General features: G+C 35.5%; 1 protein-coding gene across 1 annotated transcript; it reads right to left on the reverse strand.

Annotated features, from left to right (window-relative positions):
- Positions 1–406: 406 nt before the first annotated feature.
- Positions 407–1,050, reverse strand: LOAG_15116 (hypothetical protein; the record flags this gene model as incomplete). Its single annotated transcript, XM_003150606.1, has 3 exons — positions 407–502; positions 540–666; positions 944–1,050. 3 exons carry the CDS (start codon positions 1,048–1,050, stop codon positions 407–409), a joined length of 330 nt encoding a protein of 109 aa, XP_003150654.1.
- Positions 1,051–1,186: the final 136 nt, after the last annotated feature.

A 1,186-nucleotide genomic window follows, 5' to 3' on the forward strand; every position in this document is an offset into this window, starting at 1 on the left:
TTAATCATTAGTTTAATCATAAAAATCTAATAGACAAAAGACTTCCATGAATGTGATATTAACCGGAAATGTTTTGTTCTTTTAATTCGTTTTATCTTTTACAAATCACTTATTCACACTATCCATTTCACGAAACAATAATTTACAATTCAATCCATTGTTTTCAATTTTCTGATTTCCTTCCGTTTGATTTCTTTTTCTGTTTCTGATTTCCTTCCGTTTCCGACTTCCTTCCGTTTATGACGAAGAGATTTTGCAGCACAAACAACGATTGTATTAATGTATGTGAGTGACATAAAAGGGAATCAAAATATGTTAATTTTAGAATACAAGTGTCCCTGTCTCTCCGTGCTACTTCAGGTACTCATACCTCAACAGAGAGTGGTAATTAAAGAAAGGGCGTTGCTTATTCATCTTTGCCTGCTGATGTAAAAGTCGATGATAGATTTGAACCAATAGGATTCACCGTCAGATTCCGTATAAAAGAAAGCTCTTGCTGTAACTGAAATCATTTAGATGCGAAGTCATGACACAGTCACTCTCTCGCCTGTTCTCCTAAAATTCTCGTCCCCTGAAAATGGCATTGGCGACAATCGCTGCATCGGTTGTGATGTGTTGTTGTTTTTTGTTTTGCACATCGCATTACTGATGCGGCTTATTGCGCTTCTGCAACACAACAAGTAACCCAGTCCCTTCTAATAGTAATAATGCTAGTAATATTTGCCGCCATCGATGTTTTTCAAATGACAGACTTGCAGCTTCAATGACCACATTCATGGTAAACTTCCTACACCTACTCGGAAAGTTTTAACAATTCATACATTTCATCGAAATCCAGAATCTTAAGCTTCTATCTAAGAATCTTTTTCTCCTCCAAAATAATGAAAAGTAAATGATGGAAAAACAAAACAGACTAATCTTGACTGAAGCAATATCGAACTACCTAATGAAAATATGAATTCCCACATTGTCAGATGGAACAAATCCTCCAGTGATTCTTCCAATCTCAATATGAGTAGTTCCTGCTCCATCTCCACAAACTGCATGCATATTGACCCCCTATTTTTTGACCTTCCATTCCTTCTTGTTCTTTGGTTTATGATTTCTTCTTTAAATTCATCTATAGTGAAAAATAATGATTTCAAAAACAGCTGAAGAGCCATGAGGAATACGTAGATGACGTAAT

The sequence above is a fragment of the Loa loa genome (assembly GCF_000183805.2).
Source record: "Loa loa unplaced genomic scaffold supercont3.1059, whole genome shotgun sequence".
In the NCBI taxonomy this organism is placed as follows: domain Eukaryota; kingdom Metazoa; phylum Nematoda; class Chromadorea; order Rhabditida; family Onchocercidae; genus Loa; species Loa loa.